The 19,899-nt window shown below is 40.7% G+C and overlaps 1 protein-coding gene across 1 annotated transcript in view; it reads right to left on the bottom strand.

Annotated features, from left to right (window-relative positions):
* LOC137322934 (GRIP and coiled-coil domain-containing protein 2) overlaps positions 1 to 19,899 on the bottom strand; it is a 67,975-nt gene that overhangs the window by 35,855 nt on the left and 12,221 nt on the right. The window contains exons 5-7 of the mRNA XM_067986174.1: positions 18,532 to 18,636; positions 6,678 to 9,170; positions 4,190 to 4,262 (exon numbers count right to left, since the gene is read on the bottom strand). Coding sequence (XP_067842275.1) covers positions 4,190 to 4,262; positions 6,678 to 9,170; positions 18,532 to 18,636 — 2,671 coding nt within the window. The remainder of the gene's footprint in view (positions 1 to 4,189; positions 4,263 to 6,677; positions 9,171 to 18,531; positions 18,637 to 19,899) is intronic.

The following is a 19,899-nucleotide window of genomic DNA, read 5'->3' on the forward strand; positions in this document are numbered from 1 at the left end:
CACATTAGCTTGCCACACAGCTTGATGTCATCAGCAAATTTCTTATTACTAAAAGTACCCTCATCCACACTGTTTTAACATTGTGGTCTAGAACATCCAATGTTCTGCCACGGATGATGGATGTTGTTTTCTTCCTCCAAATGTTCCTGCTGCATTTCTGGATAACTTTTTTTATGCTCTTTCTCAGAAAGGGAGAAACTGGGATGAGAAAAAGGAGCAAGGAGGAAATGAAAGAGACAAAAAGAAGGAACGAGGAATGGGGTAAGAGAGGTGCTAGAGAATGGAAGAAATAAAAGACTGAGGAAAATAGGGAATGAGAAAGAGGATAGTATAATTGTAGTTGCTGTGAGAATATCAGTGAGCATAGTGTATTATAACATTTAAAATGTCTGGTTCTTATTTAGTATACATTATTTCCCCATTGGCTCTTGAGCTTTGAAAGGTTGCCCAACCCCAGTGTATATAATGATAACAGCAAATTCCAGTCATTGGATGGTGATGAAAGTAGTGGGCCAGATTTTGCTGCAGCAGGGCATCTAACGTGTCAGTTGTTAGTCAGACTTGCCCCTGCACCCTTTAGCTCAAAAAAATAATGCCCACTAAATTGCTGAAAGTGCGGGCCGATAACAGCTCAGTAAAGGGAAACAGCGCATCTGGGACCTGAGTGAACAGGGCAACCAACAGGGTATCTCCTTAACCAATGAGAGTTAAGGATTGGGAAATAAACAGCAGAAGGACTGAGATGAAGGATGAATTAGAGTGGGTGAATTCAATGTCAAATCAGGTACGGAAAGAGAAATAAAGAGAGGGGGAAAAAAGATTGGATTAAGAGAGAGAGAAACAAAAAGTAAGGATTATTTTTTAATTGACATTTTTAAAATCTCCTAAAACAATTCATAACCTGAAGGAATGAGACTCCACACTTGGAATAGTTACTTTTCAGTGCCAGAGAGGTTGATTGGCAATCATTAACACTTATGTCATTAAAGGGGTATTTACACTATAATGACAAGACTTAACTTTCTGTGGCGAGTTTAGTTCGTATCTACCACGCAAATACAGCAATTTCACGACATTCAATGCATTTCAATGGTGAGGCAGACAGCAAAATGCCGTTTTTGTGAAGCTAATGACAGAGTGGCGCAACTCGGACAGCAACTTTTGGATTCTCACATTTAACAGTGCATCTACCCCTCACCTGAAGTTGCTGTACTGTTTAAGCATAAATAATCAAGAGGGCTATTAGCCTCACCATTATTTTGACAGCAAAATTTGGTCCACTGTTTATTGCAGTTAGGTTTCTGGATCATATCCTTCCAGTGGCCACAACAGGTTACTACAACAATTTTTTCTTTACAGCAGATTTCAGCACTAAAAGGAAACTTACTACCGCAAAACTTCAAAAGGAGGATTTTCTTTTGACTAAAAAACAGAAAGGTGCCAGCCTTGGCTCAGCACTTGTGCCTCTGATTCAGAAGGTCATGGGTTCAAGCCCCAGTCCAGACACTTGAGCACACAATCCAGTGCAATGCTGAGGGAGCCAGAGGTGCCGTCTTTCAAGTGAGATGTTAAACTGAGGCCCCATCTGCCCTCTCAGCTGGATGTAAAAGATCCCATGACACTATTCGAAGAAAAGCAGGGGAGTTCTACTGGTATCCTGGCCAATAATCAACCCTTAATCAATATTAAAAAATCAGATTATCTGGTCATGTATTTCATTGCTGTTCATGAGTGCTTGCTGTACGCAATTGGGCTGCCGCATTTCCCTACATTACTACAACAGTGATTAATTGGTATTGCATTGGCTGTAAAGCGGTTTGGGACGTTCTGAGATTGGGAAAGGCACTATATAGATGCAAGTCCTTTCCTTTCGTAGAAAGGAGAAGTTTAGAAAGCCATGAAAGAAATGGGAAAAAGTAGGCAAAACAGCAAAAAGGAAACCAAAAAATTACATAAAATGAAAGAAAATTAAGAATTAAACTAAGTAATTCAGAAAAATAGACAGTCAAATGTTCAGCTAGTGATGAAATCAGTGCCTCTCTCTCTCAAATACACAAACCAGTGACTTTGAAGTTAGGGTAAGCAGTTTCAAATATACATTGGTACAGGATTAGTAATCCATAGAAATATGTGACCTCAGCTTTAGAGTTCAACAGTAAAATACCAATTTCAGTTTAAAAGCCAGAGAAGATTAGCACCTTGCGCAGTAACATTTATCGTCCTGATTTTGTGCAATTACATCAAATGGTTTTAAAAGTACTGAGCTGACAACCATCAATATAACAAAGATAGCAATCTCAGATTTCACCAAAATTATTTTGGTTTATGCAAACACTGCAATGTCAGCAAGCTGCAATCAGGCATTTTTTTTCCTGTAAAGGCCTGGACACAAACATCAATGAATAGATGTCCGCACATTGAAATGGGATCTGCTGTGGGACATAATGGTTCAGAATTTAATTTGGGGAGTAGCTGAGCCACAGAAACCAGACGACCGGAGGCTTGAAAACCATTCTTTGCCAAATTAGGTTAATTTCAGCCAGAGCAGTAATAGGAGTGGCAAAATACAGTAGACCACAAGACTAGGAGTGAGCTACAACATAGGCCTGCAGGAGATTTCACAGATAGAGGAGGCCACAGAGAGACTTGTATACAAAGATGAAGATTTTGAAACCAATTTCTGGAGGGACTGGAAGGCAGTGGAGATAGATAAACAGGACTTAATATGGGATAGGATATAGTCAGCGGAGTTCTGGATGACTTGGAGTTTAATTAGAGTGGAGCGCAAGAGACTGGAATAAGGGTTATTTAGTTTGAGGGATAGGATCTGGCAGTCTACAAGAACATTTGGATGGGGTGGGGGGGGGGGGGGAAAGAGAGGCGGGAAGTTAAATATATATATTTACTGGATGATAAAGGAGGAAATTTGAGTTTGAGTTATGTATGTGGTTGAAGGACCCATGTATGATTGAAATAATACAAGAAGATTGTGAATTTTTCTGCTTTATAATCATACCTTCCCTTCTGTACATTGAAACCTGTTCTGTATTTTTTTTTAAATACACAATAAAAATGTGAAGTATAATAATGAATCTATTTACAGCTATGAAGTTTCAAGAAAGCATTTCTCTTCTGCAGGAAAGGATGTTCTATTTAGGAAATGAAAATGAAAGCACAAGTATATCAGGGTTTTACCAATGTCAGTGGTTACTTTGTTTTATGGCAGAAGAGCTCGAAAACATACACCGGTAAGCTAACCTACTTCATTATTGGTAATATATTCCCAGATGGAAAAGAGAAGGTACAACAATAGCCAGAAAACAAATATATAACAAATAGGACAATACAAATAAAACAGATACAGCTTGAAGGGAGAAAGGATGGAATGGAAACTGTTCAATTTGAAATTAGCACAGTGGAGATTTAAACTGCTCTTGCTATAGTATTAGGAACATCAGAATAATTCTCATTATGGAACATGCCTAAGAGACAATCAGTGCATTGTAAAATGACATTCTGATGGGAGCACACTGACCGTTTTAAAAGGCTCTTGATCAATCACAGTGACTGAAACGCTATTGCAACCCTGCTATCTTATTGAAGACCAGGCATCAAACCTGGGACATTCCTGGTCTGTATCACTCAGTATCACACCTGACAGTTTATTAACCCCTAAGCCACGGAGAAAGCTTTAATGCTGGTTTTCAGTGTCTGTCTATCATAGCGCTACTTTATAAAAGTCCACCCTGCTTCAGGAGGGGGAAAATCCCACCATAACTGACTAAAGGGGCACCATTAAAAGACAAGCATGAAACCAGAGGACTTATGTCGTATAAATGGAACAATGCATAGGAAATTGCTTAAATCAATGTTTTACTCTCTCATGAAAAAGCCTGAAATTCACTTGTTTTGCTTTCAATAAAAGCTTCTTCTTAAAGTAAATGTACATTAAAGGATAAAATAACACTGCTTAAACAAGAGTATAGATTGGGTAGGTTAGATATTGGGTGTGGATCATATGATCACATAGGAGCAGTTCGCCAGAGATCAGTTGTAGGACAAATTGTCAGAACCAAATTTAGTTATTAGTGGGAAAAATCTTTATGAAGAATATTTCTGAAAAACATTCAATTCCCATGTAGTACCAAATGGAATATTTACATTGATAGGAACTGAAATGAAACCATACCTATTTTGTCATTCCTTTCTACAATAGTGCTTTGTAAGGTAGTCTCTTCATTGGATGTTTTCTGCATCAAATCCTGTGTTGAACCGAAGACAAAGGTTACCCATTTTCTAGCTGTACTGTAGTTCAGGATTATTTACATTATAAAGTTTCTTGAAACAGAAAGCAAAAAACCCTTTTCCATCAAACTGCAAGATGCCAACCATTTCCTTCCCCAAAATATAAAATTTATTGCTCAAGATTTGATTTAAAATGTGTGAAAAACCAAAAATGATTATTCAGATGCAGACCAACAGCTACCAGTACTCCTGAATTTAAAAGGTTTCAAATCGTCATTCAGTTGAAGAGAAAGACAACTGTAACTTCATTCCACATACAATAAATTACTGCAAGACTAATTTCTCATCTCAGTATAGATCCTAAAAACTTGTACCTTACAACGAGTCTGCAGCACAGAAACAGGTCATTCGGCCCAACTGGTCTATGCCTGCATTTATGCTCCAGGCGAACCTCCTCCCTCCCTATTTCATCTAACCCTATCAGCACACCCTTCAATTCCTTTCACCCTCATGTGCTTATCTAGCTTCCCCTTAAATGCATCTATACTATATGCCTCAACTACTCCTTGTGGTAGTGTGTTCCACATTCTTACCACTCTTTGTGTAAAGAAGTTTCTCCTGAATTCTTTATTGGATTTATTAGTGACTATCTTATATTTATGACCTCTAGTTTTGGACTCCCCCACAAGTGGAAACATTTTCTCTATGTCTACCCTACCAAATCCCTTCATTATCTTAAAGACCTCTATCAGGTCACCCCTCAGTCTTCTCTTTTCTAGAGAAAAGAGCTCCAGCCTGTTCAGCCTTTCCTGGTAAGTATATCCTCTCAGTTCTGGTATCACCCTTGTGAATCTTTTTTGCACTTTCTCCAATGCCTCTATATCCTTTTTATAATATGGAGACCAGAACTGTGCACAGTACTCCAAGTGTGGTCTAACCAAGGTAGTGTACAAGTTCAACATAACTTCTCTGCTTTTCAATTCTCTCTCTCTAGAAATGAACCCCACTGCTTAGTTTGCTTTTTTAAAAAAATGGCTTTATTAATCTGCATCACTACTTTTAGTGATGTGTATCTGTACCCCAAGATCCCTTTGCTCCTCTACCCCAATTAGACTCTTATTATCCAAGCAGTACATGGCCTCCTTATTCTTCCTATCAAAACGTACCAATTCACACTTATCTATTGAAATTCATTTGCCAATTACACGCCCATTCTCCAAGTTTATTATTGTCTTTTAGCATTTTGACGCATTCTTCCTCTGTATCAATTATATCCCCCAATTTGGTGTCGTCCGCAAATTTTGAAACTGTACTTCTGATTCCCGAGTCCAAATCATTTATATAAATTGTGAACAGTGGTCCCAGCACTGATCCCTGTGGAACACCACTTCCCACCTTTTGCCAGTCTGAGTAACTACTCTTAACTCCTACTCTCCGTTTTCAGTTTTGTTGCCAGCTTGCTATCCATTCTGCTAACTGTTCCCTGACCCCACATGTTCTGACCTTAGTCATGAGCCTACAATGCGGTACCTTATCGAAGGCCTTTTGAAAATCTAAGTAGATTACATCTACTCAACCTTTTCAAATCCAAATATATTACATCTACTTGAAGCAACAAATTTATTTGTAAAAATTTTATCTGCTAGTTGCAGGCAATCTCTTCTTGTCAAGCCCACTATTCAAATTAAAGAAATCCTCAAAGACTCTATCTAGATCACTGTTCATCTTTGGAGGGAGTCAATTATTTGACAAAGCTAAGCATGGTACACAGACATAACAGAGGGTAAAAAAACTCCCAGAAAAATGCAAACTAACAATCTGCCCCAAAAGAGGTTTGGAATCTGAAAAGGACCATTTAAGTTCTGTTCAAATTCCTTTCACCATTCCATTGAAAGTTTTTATGAAGAAAAAAAATGAACTTTAGAAAGGCGGTGAAAGAATCATCAGCAGGATTTGGATATCAAACAACAAAAGTTCCAAATCAATTTGGCTACTGTGCAAACAGAGGTTTGCTTCTGTTACTTTGAGAGCAGGTATTTGGGGCTAAGAAATTTATGCCTAGAAAATAAGCTGGATTACCATGAGAAATTAAACAGATGTTACAACATCATGATCTTCAGTATATTAATGAACATACCTGGCAGTGAATTTACAAGGCAATGATTAAATCTTGGGGCTTCAGAGGATACATGTTGTAATCACTCCTAGTTCTTGGTCAGGTGATAGTAAGCAATCAACACACTTGCTAGAAGCTCGAGTTAAACTCATTAGTACCCGCAGAGGCAACAGACTTTCAACTCATAAGGCTTTTAGATTACAACACACGTTCCAAAGGTGAAAAGTTAGCATTCTAATCCAATGTATCACCCAGTTCCCCCAATTATATATTCTAATCGCATTTATTACGTTTAATTTTTCATACAAATGATTACCTTCAATGTTTGAAGCTCCTGTTTAAACTTTGATAGCTCAGACTCTTTTTCATTCAGCTGGAACTTTAATTGCTCCTCTTTTTCTTGTGTTGCTTCTTTTTCAGTTTTCTCATTCCGGTCTTGTTTTTCCGTTTCCAAGTTCTCAAGTTTCTCTGTAACATTCTGAATCTGAACCAACAGATCTTCATTTTCAAGGGTGATTTTTTCACTTAGGTGCTGCATCTCTAACAGATCTCTTTGCAATCCTTCCTTATCTAACAGTGCTTCATCTAGATGCTTTTGCAAAAGGGTTTTCTCTTTTCTGAGGTCATCTATTAAACAACTGAGCTCAGCCTGTTGATCTCTATTTGCATCACTTTGTAATTCCAATTCTCGTTGCAATTGTAGTATGCGCTCATCACACTGCAGCACCACAGATTGTTTTACCTCCCTAATTTTTGTCACATGCTCCTCCAGTAATTGCACTGCCTCAATTATACCTAACTCAGGAGCGTCATTTGTAAAACTAAAAGCTTCTTGTTCAAGAATATTAATTATTGCAAGTCTAACATTGAGAAGTTTTTGTTTTTCAACTCCATCTGCTAGTTGGAGACTATCTCTTTCCTGAATTAGATTTTGTAGCTGTTTATTGAGATCTTGAAGTTTTTCTTCATTTGCTCCCATATTTTCATTTTGTAATCTGAACACAGCTGTATCTTTTTGTAAAGCTTCTTTTTCTAACTTTGTAATAGTTTCTTCCAGATTCTGTGTTTTGGAGTCCAAATGCTCCTTCTCAGTTATAACAGCTCCTAGTCTGTTTTCCATCTCACCTAGTTTTTGACAGCTAGACTCCTTTTCAGAAACAGCCTCTTCCAAATGATGTGCAATTTCATCTAATCTTTGCTGCAATTCACATTTGTCCTTATCGAGTATTTGCACTTGTTGTTGAAGTTTTGCACATTTACCCTGCTCCCCCTCAAAAGATTGTTTCAACCTACTTAATGACTCTTCAGAGATACTCATTCTTGTTACTAGTTCCTCGTTCTCTCTGATTAAAGTGTCCACTTGTTCTTGAAAATCATTCACTTTTGCCTCCTTCTGAATTGAAGATGTCAACAACTCTTGATTCTTCTCTTGAAGATCACTCACAGTTTGCTTCAGTTCTTTTGCCTCCTCAATGTCAGCCTGCAGCTTGTTGATAGTTTCCAGAAGAGAATCTTTTTCATTAAAAACTCTTCTGAGTTTCTGCTGCAGGTCATGAATTTCATCAGATTGCTGTTGTTTCATAACTTCAAGCTCATAGCCGATCTTTGAAGCAGATTCTCCTAATTCAGTCTGTAATATTTCCATGGTTTTGCGCAAATTTTCATAATGAGCCTCTGCCTCTTCTTTCTCCTCCAATAATGTTTGGCAATGCTTCTTCAGATCGTCTATCTTGAGAAGGGATTCTTGTTTTTCTTTTTCAGCTGCAGTATGTAAAGTTTGTTCTAGCACTGAAATGTCTTTTTTATGTTGTTCTGTTATAACCTGCATTTCATACGAATGCCGGGTCACTGCCATTTCACAACTGTCATTAATAGCGTGAAGATCATCTGTCAGTTTTGTAACCATATTCATATATTCTTCCTTGGACAGCTGGAGTTCATTTATCTTAAACTCCCAGTCCTCTCGCTCATGAAAGAACTCCTCTTTTGTGTGGTGCAGTTCCATCTCTAGCTTCTCTTTTACATTTTTAATGTATGTAAATTCATCCTGTAACAAACTATGCTGCAATTCTATTTTTTTCACATTGTTCTCAAGGTACTTCACCTGCTCATTGGATTCAGAAACTGATTCTTTAGGGATTTCTTTTTGCAAGTGTTGGACCTCTTTTTGCTCTTCTGTCATTTTTCTTAACTGTTCCTTCAGTTGATTCAACTGATGCTCAGCGTTGGTCCTATAAGTGATCTGTTCATTCTCAAGACTTTTCTCTTTTATTGAATGTTTCTCTGTTAAATCTTGTTCCAACTTCTTAAGTTCCTTCTCATGCGCTATGACAGCAGATTCAAACTGTTGCTTCAACAGTGTCACTTCTTCACGATGGGTGGTTTGGATTATTTGAAGGTCCTTCCGGAGTTCCTTCATTTCACTTTCGTTTTCAGCAACAGCATCCCCATTAATTTCTTGTAGTCTTTTCATTTCTTCCTTCTGCTTCTCAGAACTAGCTTCTAATTGCTGTTTCAACTGCAAAATCTGATCTTCAGAGGCAAGTTTAACTTCATTTAATTCTTCTCTCAGTCGCTTTGCTTCAGTTTGCTGAGCTGAGTAGGCTTCAAGCTGTTGCTCAAGTTGTCCAATAAGGGTAATGTGTTTGAGATTTGACTCTTGAAGTTCATTTTCTAATCTGGTTACTTCCTCTTTGTGTTTTGCATGAGCAGCTTCCAATTCCCCATACAAAGCTTCAACTTTGTTTAAATGTTGATTTTTTAACAATTCTATCTCCTCCTGGAGTTCTGTTTCTTTTGCCAATGCATCCTTAAAAGATTAAAAACATTTTCATCATAGTTCATTTTACCACATATGTTTTGTTCACCTCAAACAGAAGTTCTAGTGACATTCAGCTAAATGGTTTATAAACATACAAGAATGTGATCAATAGTATGGTTAAACGAGAAGTCAACAGATTTTTAAAAAAATTACATGGATGCTACAATGATCTTGACAGGTTTGGAGCATCTTAACATATAAAAGCTTCACTACATAACTGACCATTGTAGACATTTGAATGCAGTCAATTCCAAGTATAAAGTTCTATTAAATCCAAACAAAAAGACATGTTCTTTTTTCCTTCCACAAAGGCAAACTATATTTAAAAGTAGAATATTTTGTTTGAACAGGGACAGCTACTGACCTCAGAGCAATAGATATGAAGCAGTTATTGAGCCAAAATAGTGTGAGCAAACTACACTGTCAGTGTGGAATTCCTCCAAACCAGTTCACTTAATGAGGTAACCAGTCAGTAACAAATGCTTGAAATAGACAGATCTACCAGCATCTGAAAAGCAGAAAGGTGGATTAAAATTTTGAGTCTAGACTCTTTGAATGTTAAATCTACCTTTTTCCTTTTCAGATGCTGATAGACAGGCTGCATTTTTGCAGCATTTTCTAAACCAAAACTTAATATTTAAACAAAACATACACATCAGAGGGACAGAAAAATAAAAAATGATAATGTTTTTCAATTTTTAAAAATCTTGCTAGATTTTTTTTTTAAAAGTGCTGTATGACAACGAAATTCTCTTGCTTCAGACTTCTAATTCCATTTTCTAGAACAGGGATTGCCAACTGACATATCACGAGCTGCATATGGCTCTTCTATTGCTGGGGTGCAGCTCTCTGTACAGGCCCACAGATTCCGTCATGATGCAAAAGATGCAGCGTGACATTGGAGCAGATAATGTTCCTTCCATTCTGGGTCAGGAACATCATGGGGCTAAATTGGGCCACGTAGTGCCTGTTGTGTAGGCAATACATGGACTCGTAAACTCCGGAAATGGCATCCGAGATGCACAAGCACACTTCCGGTGTGACATGCGCAGGATGCCACATTGGTAAAGACGTTTGCGCATGCGCACCTAGTGAGCGCCGGTAGCATGTAAAGTAGGGAGATTATGTCCTAAATCAGTGTGCAACACTGATTCAAAGGGACCACTGCTATATTGGAACTCCACGCTCCAGCCAAGGCACGGTCTTAACTCAGGACGGGTACGGTAGCATAGTGGTTATGTTACTGGACTAGTAATCCAGAGGCCTGGACTAATAATCCGAGGTCATGAGTTCAAATCCCGCCAAGGCATTACCATCACCGAATCCCACGCCATCATTATCCTGGGGGTCACCATTGACCAGAAACTTAACTGGACCAGCCACATAAATACAGTGGCTGCAAGAGCAGGTCAGAGGCTGGGTATTCTGTGGTGAATGACTCACCTCCTGACTCCCCAAAACCTTTCCACCATCTACAAGGCACAAGTCAGGAGTATGATCACAGAATCATAGAAGAATTACGGCACAGAAGGAGGCTATTCGACCCACCGTGTCCACGCCGGCTGAGAAACGAGCCACCCAGCCGAATCCCACTTTCCCATTTGGTCCATAGCCCTGCAGGTCATGGCTCTTCAGGTGCACATCCAGGTATTTTTTAAATGAGTTGAGGATTTCTGCCTCTACCACCCTCTCAGGCAGTGAGTTCCAGACCCCCACCACCCTCTGGGTGAAAACATTTTTCCTCGTTTCCGCTCTAATCCTTTTACCAATCACTTTAAATCTATGCCCCCTTGTTATTGACCCCCTCCGCTAAGGGAAATAGGTCCTTCCTATCCACTCTCTCTAGGCCCCTCATAACTTTGTACACCTCAATCAAATCACCCCTCAGCCTCCTCTGTTCCAAGGAAAACAACCCCGGCGTATCCAATCTGTCATCATAGCTAAAATTCTCCAGTCCTGGCAACATTCTCGTAAATCTCCTCTGCACCCTCTCTCGTGCAATTACATCCTTCTTGTAATGTGATGACCAGAACTGTGCGCAGTACTCAAGCTGTGGCCTAACTAGTGTTTTATACAGTACCAGCATAAATCCATATGCCTTCTTACCCACCTTATCTACCTGTCCTGCTACCTTCAGGAATCTGTGGACATGCACTCCAAGGTCCCTCACTACCTCTACACCTCTCGGTATCCTCCTATTTATTGTGTATTCCCTTGCCTTTGTTTGCTCTCCCCAAATGCATTACCTCACACATCTCCAAATTGAACTCCATTTGCCACTCTTCTGCCCATCTGACCAGTCCATTGATATCTTCCTGCAGTCTACAGCTTTCCTCCTCACTATCAACCACACGGCCTATCTTTGTGTCATCCGCAAACTTCTTAAGCATGCCCCCTACGTTTAAGTCCAAATCGTTAATGTATACCACAAAAAGCAAAGGACCTAGTACTGAGCCCGGCGGCACCCCACTGGAAATAGCCTTCCAGTTGCGAAAACACCCGTCGACCATTACCCTTTGCTTCCTGCCATTCAGCCAGTTTTGAATCCAATTTGCCACATTCCCTTGGATCTCATGGGCCTTTACTTCTTTGGCCAATCTGCCACGTGGAATACTTTCCACTTGCCTGGATAAGTGCAGTTCCAACGACACTCAAGAAGCTTGACACCATCCAGGACAAAGCAGCCTGCTTGATTGGCACCCCATCCACCACCCTAAACATTCACTCCCTTCACCACCTGTGCACAATGGCTGCAGTGTGTACCATCTACAAAATGCACTGCAGCAACTCGCCAAGACTAATTAGGGACTAAATTAAATAGAACCACAAAGGTGATAATCTTTGGATTATTACCTGAGCCACGAGCAAATTGGCACAGGGTAAATCAGATCAGAGAGATGAATGCGTGGCTGAAAGATTGGTGTGGGAGATGTGGGTTTCGATTCATGGGGCACTGGCACCAGTACTGGGGTAAGAGGGAGCTGTTCCGTTGGGACGGGCTTCACTTGAACCATGCTGGGACCCAGTGTTCTGGCAAACTGAATAACTAGGGCGGTAGAGAAGGCTTTAAATTAAATAGAGTGGGGGGAGGGCTCAGGTGGGGCAAAGTTTAGATTGATAAAGAGAAAAGACAAGGGAGTAGTACAGGAAAGTGATAGGGGTAATGACAAATAGAGCGCGTCAGGAAGGGACAGAGCGTACAAACATAAAAGTGCACTAGCAAATGGGGCCGGTGTAGGAAAGAATGGTAAAAAGACAAAATTAAAAGGTCCTTTATCTGAATGCATGCAGCATTCGTAATAACATAGATGAATTGACAGCACAAAATAGAAACAAATGGGGATGATCTCGTGGCCATTACAGAGACGTCGTTGCAAGGTGACCAAGGTTGGGTGCTAAATATTCAGGGTTATTTAACATTTCAGAAGGATAGGAAGAAAGGTAAAGGTGGTGGGGTAGCTCTGTTAATAAAGGATGAAATTGGTATAATAGTGAGAAATGATCTTGGCTCAGAAGATCAAGATGTCAAATCAATTTGGGTGGAGGTAAGAAATAGCAAGGGAAAGAAATCACTGGTGGGAGTAGTATATAGGCCCCCCCTAACAGTAGCTACGCTGTAGGGCAGATTAGATGGTATGATGGTGGATAAGCAGTGGCAAACATTTAAAAAAATATTTTATGACACGCAACAAAAATATATCCCTGTGAGGAGGAAAGACTCCACAAAAAGGGTGAACCGACCATGGCTAACTAAGGAAGTCAAGGATGGTATCAGGTTAAAAGAAAAAGCATACAACATGGCAAAGATTACTGGTAAGCCCGAAGATCGGGAAAACTTTTAGTCATCCTTTGCTGGTTTTTAAAGAATAATGGAGAGGGAAAAAATAAATTATGAGAGTAAACTAGCAAGAAATATAAAAACTGACAGTAAAAGCTTCTACAAGTATATAAAAAGGAAGAGGGTAGCTAAAGTAAACATTGGTCCCTTAGAGGATGACACTGGGGAAATAATAATGGAAAACAAGGAAATGGCAGAGGAATTGAACAGATATTTTGTATCTATCTTCACAGTAGAAGACACTAATAACATACCAATAATAGTAGAAAATCAAGGGGCAAAGGGGAGGGAGGAACTAAAAACTATCACTAGAGAAAAAGTACTAGGTAAACTAACGGGTCGAAAGGCTGACAAGTCCCCTGGACCTGATGGCTTGTATCAGAGGATCTTAAAGGAAGTGGCTACAGAGATAGTAGATGCATTGGTAGTAATCTTCCAGAATTCACTAGATTCTGGAAAGGTCCCAGCGGATTGGAAAACTGTAAACGTAACACCCCTATTCAAGAAGGGAGTGAGACAGAAAGCGGTAACTATAGACCAGTTAGCCTAACATCTGTTATTGGGAAATTGCTAGAATCCATTGTTAAGGAAGTCGTAGCAGGACATTTGGAGACTCAGAATACAATCAAGGAGAGTCAACGTGGTTTTATGAAAGGGAAATCATGTCTGACAAATTTATTAGACTTCTTTGAGGAAGTAACGGGCAGGGTGGATAAAGGGGAACCAATGGATGCAGTATATTTGGATTTCCAAAAGGCATTCGATAAGGTGCCACATAAAAGATTACTGCACAAGATAAGAGCTCATGGTGTTGAGGGTAATATACTGGCATGGATAGAGGATTGGCTAACTAACAGAAAACGAAGAGTCGGGATAAAAGGGTCACTTTCAAAATGGCAATCTGTAACTGGTGGGGTGCCGCAGGGATCAGTGCTGGGGCCTCAACTATTTACAATATATATCATTTACTTGGATGAAGGAACAGAGTGTCTTGTGGCCAAATTTGCTGATGATACAAGGATAGGTGGAAAAGCAAGTTGCGATGAGGACACAAAGTGTTGGCAAAGGGATATTGACAGGTTAAGCGAATGCGCAAAAATTTGGCAGATGGAATATAATGTGGGAAAATGTGAGGTCATCCACTTTGGGAGGAAAAATAAAAAAGCAAAATATTATTTGAATGGATAAATACTACAAAATGCTGCAGTACAGAGGGATCTGGGTGTCCTCGTACATGAAACACAAAAAGTCAACATACAGGTGCAGCAGGTAATCCAGAAGGCAAACGGAATATTGGCCTTTATTTCTAGGGAATGGAGTATAAAAGAACGGAAGTCATGCTACAGCTGTACAGGATGCTGGTGAGACCACACCTGGAGTACTGCGTACAGTTCTGGTGCCTTTATTTAAGGAAGGATATACTTGCATTGGAGGCAGTTTAAGAGAAGGTTAGAATCATAGACGTTTACAACATGGAAACAGGCCCTTCGGCCCAACATATCCATGTCGCCCAGTTTATACCACTAAGCTAGTCCCAATTGCCTGCACTTGGCCCATATCCCTCTATACCCATCTTACCCATGTAACTGTCCAAATGCTTTTTAAAAGACAAAATTGTACCCGCCTCTACTACTGCCTCTGGCAGCTCGTTCCAGACACTCACCACCCTTTGAGTGAAAAAACTGCCCCTCTGGACCTTTTTGTATCTCTCCCCTCTCACCTTAAATCTATGCCCCCTCGTTATAGACTCCCCTACCTTTGGGAAAAGATTTTGACTATCTACCTTATCTATGCCCCTGATTGATTCCGGGTATGGAAGGGTTGTCTTATGAGGAAAGATTGAACAGGTTGGGTCTATACTCATTGGAGTTTAGAAGAATGAGAGGAGACCTTATTGAAACATACAAGATTTTGAGGGGACTCGATAGGGTAGATGCTGAGAAGATGTTACCCCTCATAGGGGCATAGTCTCAGAATAAGGGGTCGCCCATTTAAGACGGAAATGAGGAGGAATTTCTTCTCCCAGAGGGTCGTGAATCTTTGGAATTCTTTACCCCAAAAAGCTGTGGGGGCTGAGTCACTGAATATATTCAAGGCCGAGTTAGACAAATTTTTGATCAGCAAGGGAGTCAAAGGATATGGGGAAAGGGCGGGAAAGTGGAGTTGAGGTAAAAATCAGATCAGCCATGATCTTATTAAATGGCGGAGCAGGCTCGAGGGGCCGAATGGTCTACTCCTGCTCCTATCTCTCATGGTCTTATGACTTCTTCGACAGCACCTCCCAAACCCACGATCTCTACCACCTAGAAGGGCAAGGGCAGCAGGCACATAGGAACAACAACACCTGCAAGTCACACACCATCCCGACTTGGAAGTATGTCGCTGTTCCTTCATTGTCGCTGGATCAAAATCCTGGAACTCCCTACCTAACAGCACTCTGGGAGAACCTTCACCACACGGACTGCAGTGGTTCAAGAAGGCAGCTCGCTACCACCTTCTCAAGGGCAATTAGGGATGGGCAATAAATGCTGGCCTTGCCAGTGATGCCCACATCCCATGAACGAGTAAGAAAAAAACAACTGAACAGGTCTTAAACAGCATGGAGGACCCCCCACCCCACCACCACAACAGCACTATTTAAAGGAATCATGCAGGAATTACAGGTTAGTTGCTGGATCATTGCTTCAGGCTGATGAGGCTTTTGTACCTGTTTTTGGAGGTCTCCTATACTTGAATTATTAAGACTAGGGGACTAAAAATTAGAGCCAAGACTTTGAGGAGTGAAGCTAAGAAACACTTCTACACGCAAAGGGTGGTAGAAGTTTGGAACTTTCTTCCGCAAACGGCAGTTGATGCTAACTCAATTGTTAATTTTAAATCCGAGATTGTTAAATTTTTGTTAACCTTAGGTATTAAGGGATATGGGGCTACGGCAGGCATATGGAGTTAGGTCACCGATCAGCCATGATCTCAATGAATGGCAGAACAGGCTCGAGGGGCTAAATTGCCTACTCCTGTTCCTATCATCCTATATTAAATTTCAATACTCTACAGGGAGTGAGCTGGCGAGATGACAAGCAACAGCAAGGGCACTGGCTGAGTGGCAGGGGTGGGACAGGAATGCTGTCATCCTGAGATGACAAAATTCCTGTCATGTTCACGTTCCATTGAGCCATTGCCTTCTGTTCTGCGTCACCTTCTCCACAAGAAAGCGGGAAGGGTGTCGGTGAGTATCCTGCAAGATGTTTGGGTGATATGCCTGTCATGGTTGACTAGCTGCCAGTGTGTGTGACCTGTGAGTTGTGGGTGTGAGGCTTGCAACCCTTGTGTAAGGGTGAGGTGAAGTCTCTGATTGGAAGAGTTGAGTACTAATTGAAAGAGTTTGTTTGTAGGTGGATGATGGGGGGTGTAGTGCGTGGAGCATTGGATGAGGCTTGTGGTGCAGTTGGTAAGATATGCCACTTGACAGTTGAACTCATGCACCTTGACCACTCATGTCAAAGCATTAAACTACTTCTTGCACTGCATTCATGTTCGTGGTGCTATGTGCCTGGCACTGATTTTGGCCCCTACTGCCTCTTGAGCATATATCTGGAGGGTCTCTTTCCCCCCTGCAGATATAGGATGCTTCTCCTGTCCACCTCTTGCACCAAGGCCTCTAGTACATTATCAAAGAACCTTGGTGCATGCTCTCTCGCAGGCCTGGTACAAACTTAGATCGGCAGATCGATGGGGTCTGACATGCAGATTGGAGGATGTGGGGTGTTGTTGTGAGCAACCTTTATTAAGTGGGATGGGACCTGCCTCTGTGTTTTATGTGTGCGATTTCTGATCACCGTTCAAACACCGCTCAGAAAAAGTTTGAAAATATAAAAGTCCGTCAAACTTTGAGCAGCCAAATTGTTGCTCATTAAAAATTCCAGAGTTCCCATTATCACCATGCTTCACTATATTGCAGCACAGATTTACTTCACAATTGACTTCCAGTACTTCCTGGTGCAGGCTGCCTTTAAGTGGTGCTAGCCACTCATGATATCTAGGTCCTCTGCTGGTGCATGCAGCCACTCAACAGTACAGGTAGCATTGGCTGCACGCAGCAATCACTGAAATTACTAGGCAGTACAAATATTACACGCTGCCTACATCTCAACAACCGGGCGCGGGTTAATCGCGCACCACGATCCCAGCGCCTGTTTCCGGGGGTTAACCAATTTAACCCCCAATGTGTTTGGAGTAGTCACAATGTAAACTGGTTTAGTTTGACCCTGATGTGCCTCCATGTCAGATGGAAAGGTCTGCTGCACATACTCTGCTTTTGAGCATTGAACCAGCCTAGAGCCAAGGGAGGAGCATCGCTGATGTCACAGGCACAGGCCTTTGGTACAGAAGAAACCAAACGCTATTGTCTGAAGTGGAAGTACAAGGGGTTTTTGGGGCAGAAAATCACTGCCAGTGGATGAGAGGGAAGGCAAATAATAGAAAGAGGGAATAGGAGGAAGGGAGGGGTATGGACAAGGCAGGGTTTCCTGCACTGTATGCTTGTGCTGATATTAGGAGGGGTGATTAAAAGGTTACATTAAATCTACAGCACAGAAATAGGCCACTCGGCCCAACTGGTCTATGCCAGCGATTATGCTCCACATAAGCCTCCTCCCTCCCTTCTTCATCTAACCCTATCAGCATTCCCTACTATTCCTTTCTCCCTAGGGTGCTTATGTAGCTTACCCTTAAATCCATCCAAGTTATATGCCTCAACTACTCCTTGTGGTAGCACGTTCTATGTTCTTAACACTCTTTGGGTATAGAAGTTTCTCCCGAATTCCTTATTGGATTTATTAGTGACTATCGTATATTTATGACCTCTAGTTTTGGACACCCCCACAAGTGGAAACATTTTCTCTACATTTACCCTACCAAACCCCTTCATTATCTTAAAGACCTCTAACAGGTCACCCCTCAGCTTTCTCTTTTCTAGAGAAAAGAGTGCCAGCTGTTCAGCCTTTCCTGATAAGTATATCCTCTCAGTTCTGGTGTCATCCATGTGAATCTTTTTTGCACCTTCTCGAATGCCTCTATATCCTTTTTACAATATGGAGCTCAGAACTGTGCACAGTACTCCAAGTGTGGTCCAACCAAGGTCCTAAACAAGTTTAACATGACTTCTCTGCTTTTCAATTCTATCCCTCTAGAAATGAACCCCAGTGCTTGGTTTGTCTTTTTTATGGCCTTATTAATCGGTGTCGCTAGTTTTAGTGATTTGTGTATCTGCACCCCAAGATCCCTTTGCTCCTCTACCCCATTTAGGCTCTTACTATCCAAGCAGTATCTGGCCTCCTTATTCTTCCTACCACACTTTGGTAAAAGAGGCAAGTTTTAAGGATGTGCTAAAGGACGAGAGAGAGAGAGATGGAGAGGCAGAGGGGTTTGGGGATGGAATTCCATAGCTTAGGCCCTAGATGGCTGATTACTTATTCTGTATTTTAAAAGGAAAGATAAACAGCCAGTCACTACCTTCAGTTCCTCTTTATTTTTTCCAATCTCCTTTCTAAGAGAAAGTGTACTTTGCTGAGCTTCTGCTTTTTCCAGAAGTACTGAATCCAGCCTGATTGTCAGTTCCTGGTCAAATAAGCAGAATAGTACAAATTACACCAATGCATAAATTTTATGTATTATAAAATATTCTGATTTTTTAAAATTCAGCTAGACAGAAGTAATTTCCTAATCCCTATGCAAATAAAGATCATAGTGATGTAACCTGAAGTCTTCAAAAATATAAACGGACACATAACCCAAAGATTAATTCTACCTCAATTTCATTACATATAGTCAAATCTGCTTATGTATGCAATTTACACCAACTTGTATTTGAGCAGCATAAAAAACAGTAATGTTAACTTTATGCAACTACGATATTGCTTACCCACACTCCTTAGTGTAAGCAAAGACCTTCAGTACCTTTATAGAACAGCTAACATCATGGCACAGAGTAAGGGACGAATTTTCTAATTAATTAACTACTATTTTTCACATATCATCTATATTTAAGTTCTTGCTTGTCCTTCACCAATATACTATTCAAATGACATTAATGCCTATTCATGTTCCTTTGGGCAAGTGAAAGGACTGTACAGCGAGCAATACCATGAATAAGTTTTGATGCCATTTTGAGAACTCAAACAAAGAATGCAACTCTCTTGATGGCTTAGTGAGTAAAATGCATAATATGATGTGGTACTAAGTCATACAGATCAGAAGGTCCCAGGGTTGGTTCGTAGTCTGGTTGAATTAATACATTTTAACCAGAGCAGCAGTAGGACACCACAACTATCCTGTATTCTGGGCGACAATGGTGCAAAATCAGCCATGGTTCCCATTCCTGATCACTATTCAGTGGCTCCTACTATGAGAGTGGACACTGGATAAGAACAGGCTTTGAATCCTTCACAGTTAAATAGCCTCCTATGATACTCACTGTCTAGTCCCAAAGAATAAGAATGGCTAACCAAGTGAAGTACTGGAGGGTTAACTGCACCATAGTATCATATCTCAGCAAGAGTGCCTGAAGGAAAGAAGGGGAAATAAGGAGAGAAAATAGGCAAAAAAAAACATAGGTGATGGAAATATTATGCTGGTAAAGTGCAAGAAGCCAGGAGAAGGAAGAGTCAGTTATGCTATGAAATGATTAGGACAAGTGATTTGGTGTAGCCCATCAGCTTGCAACAAATCACGTTAACATCTACTGATTGCAGGCAAAACGATTTGCTGCTCAAGTCCTACAATTTTGCATTCAAAGTCCCAAAGACAAAAGTGTCAGTTTTGAGTGGATCTGAGTAACAACAAATCACTTCCTCTATAGATGGATACTACTCATGCTAATGA

The sequence above is a fragment of the Heptranchias perlo genome, chromosome 6 (assembly GCF_035084215.1).
Source record: "Heptranchias perlo isolate sHepPer1 chromosome 6, sHepPer1.hap1, whole genome shotgun sequence".
Taxonomy (NCBI): Eukaryota; Metazoa; Chordata; class Chondrichthyes; order Hexanchiformes; family Hexanchidae; genus Heptranchias; species Heptranchias perlo.